We start from the raw sequence: 2,500 nt of genomic DNA, 5'->3' as shown, positions 1-2,500 counted from the left end.
ATAGTAACTCTGGTATTCTTGGAACAAAAGCACCACAGCCTCGTACCATTTATAAACCAGTCTCATCTGTTGTGACTGCATCTTCCAGCAGCACTTCTAATGCAACAACCACACAAGCAAACAGCTCCCAGGCAACAAAAACAACAAATTCTGGGATTAAAATTGTCTCTTCTGCAAAAATAATTGCAAAAGAGATAAGTAAAAAATCAAACAAGACTGTGGAGCAAACTAAGAGTGGGGGAAAGACTAAAACTCTAACTTACAAAGAATTTATTGAACTTCAGGAAAAGTTGTTAAAAGGAAAGGCAGCTGCTGTCAAAACACCAATTGGGTCAACTAGTAATAATCAGAAAACAGTTGAAGATGCTGTAAACAACAGTAAAGGGGATGGTTTATCAAAAGTCAAGAACATCAGGATTTTGTGCCCATCCACCAGTACGGCAATGCCCAATGCAAATCTTGCAGGAAAGCAAATAATGGTGCTTTCTCCCCAGAATGGCCAGGTTGGTGGAGGAACTCAGTTTGTTGTACCGCACTCTTTAGGTCTCAACAAGCAGATGATAGTGACAACTCCAGCTAACAATGCTGGTGGACCAAGATTTGTTATTCATCAGCCTGATACTGCACAAACTCAGTTAGGGGGCCAGCAGGTTGTTTTGCTTTCACAGACTTCTGTTCAACAAAACCCACTAATGCTGTCTCAACCAGTTATATTATTAACTGGAGGTGTTGCCCAACAGATGGTCTTGATGCCATCCAAAACGACTGTTGCCAGTACCTCAACTACTAGTACTCAACAGGCTGTTGTGATTTCAAAAGTAGCAACAAGTATACCTTCATCTAGTGCAGGAAATTCCACTCAGTCAGAAATGCTAACCACAGTGAAGAAAGAACCCGAAGATCCTCAGGAACAAGATGATGTAAGTATCCCAAAGGTTGTGATTAAGCAGGAGCCAGGGGTGTCTCTTCCAAATGGGGTCGTGATTAAACAGGAACCAGTGAGTGATACAATTGTCAATACTAGTAGTTTGTGCAATGTTATAATTAAGCAGGAGCCTCAGGATGATTGTGAATAGTCTGATGGCCTCCATTTTTTAAGGTGTTCAGGTCTTCTTAAGAAGTTTCCAAAGTTATGAGGAATTTAGCTCCTTAAACAATTTTTTTTATTGATTTTGTAAGACAAGAACTAGTCATAATGTGTGCTACAAATATTTCTTTGTGCAATGATATGTTTATTCATGAAAGTTATCATTTTGATTGCTTTAGTAAAAGTTGCTTTTTATTTTTCATCATGAAAGGCAGATTTTCAGCCAAGATAGTAATGAACAGATGCCTTTATTGTACCTGTGAACTTATTCCTCAGCCAGAATGCATTCCAAAATAATTTATTTCTATATGCATGTAAGTACATACCTTTATTTCAAATTGTAGAAGAAGTTGGCAATGTAATAGATTTCCCCACAAATATTGCTTTATATTTTATCCTAGATTTATTGTCAATTTGTAAAATATTTATATGCTTATTATTCTTATGGTGTACTTAAGTGATTTCTCACAGTACAAGCTTAGTCAAGCTAGTCAATATAAGGCCAAGAGGTGATGCTCATTTATTGATATAAGGCATCGTAATTGCTTGTTGGATTATCAGAACTAAGCCAGAGATGAAATAACTTATACAGTATTACTAGTTTTTAAAAGTTGTTTGTAAGGCAACACTAATTATGTTTCCAAAACATATACTGTATACTTTGTCTCATTCATATGGCAGTTATGTTTTCTTAACCCAGCTAGCTAGCAATATTTATATTTTATTTTATCTATATTATTTAAGTGTGTGAAATGTACTTAATATTTATTTTAAATTACCATATCAACACTTGTAGCTATGATACATTTTATGATTTACCAGTGTATTGGTATGGTATTGCATGATTTTGAATGGTTGATGATTACCTTTGTGGTGTGGTTATTGATCACTTTTCTCTGTTGAATGAAAATGGTTTTCGTCTTCTCTGGATATGTGTATAGGTTAAGACATGCACTTCACATGTTTTTTTATTTGATGGCAGCAAAGTCAGTCGCTTTGCTTTTTTATTACTTTTGAATTATTGCATTTTGTTAAAGTCTATTTATTATCGTAATTTTGTGATCATACTTATGCTTGGTCCTAATTAGTGGTTGATCTATTCTTTGTGTAACAGAAGGCATTTTGTGAACAGAGAACAGAGATTCTTTAATGGTTGCTTTTTCCATGTACAAGTATGATGCAACTTTTTTGAATTCTGGATTTCTAAACAATATGTCAAACAATATACATTCCTTTATGTTGATTTATTTATAATATTAGTTTGAATATGGAAATACATTATTAACCCGATGAATCCAGGTACCTTGTTGGTTGCATGTGTCCCATAATCTGTGAATAAGGCTTACTTAAGTGGTGACTTCCTGGTGTGTGGCTTGTAAGCCTTGCCCACTTGAACACTTGTATGCGTTGTCA

General features: G+C 35.2%; 2 protein-coding genes across 2 annotated transcripts in view; both read left to right on the top strand.

Moving 5' to 3' along the window:
- LOC113827062 (nuclear receptor 2C2-associated protein) overlaps nucleotides 1-2,500 on the top strand; it is a 19,848-nt gene that overhangs the window by 10,853 nt on the left and 6,495 nt on the right. The window lies entirely within an intron of this gene.
- The window catches only part of LOC113827029 (uncharacterized), a 14,880-nt gene that overhangs the window by 11,285 nt on the left and 1,095 nt on the right, over nucleotides 1-2,500 (top strand). The window contains exon 2 of the mRNA XM_027379935.2: nucleotides 1-2,500. This exon is cut by the window's left edge and continues 1,492 nt beyond it; it is cut by the window's right edge and continues 1,095 nt beyond it. Coding sequence (XP_027235736.1) covers nucleotides 1-1,076 — 1,076 coding nt within the window. The 3' untranslated portion in view covers nucleotides 1,077-2,500.

This window comes from Penaeus vannamei, chromosome 7 (genome assembly GCF_042767895.1).
Source record: "Penaeus vannamei isolate JL-2024 chromosome 7, ASM4276789v1, whole genome shotgun sequence".
NCBI classification, from domain to species: Eukaryota; Metazoa; Arthropoda; class Malacostraca; order Decapoda; family Penaeidae; genus Penaeus; species Penaeus vannamei.
Note: the sequence above shows the minus strand (reverse complement) of the source record. Positions and strands in the feature narration are given on the sequence as shown.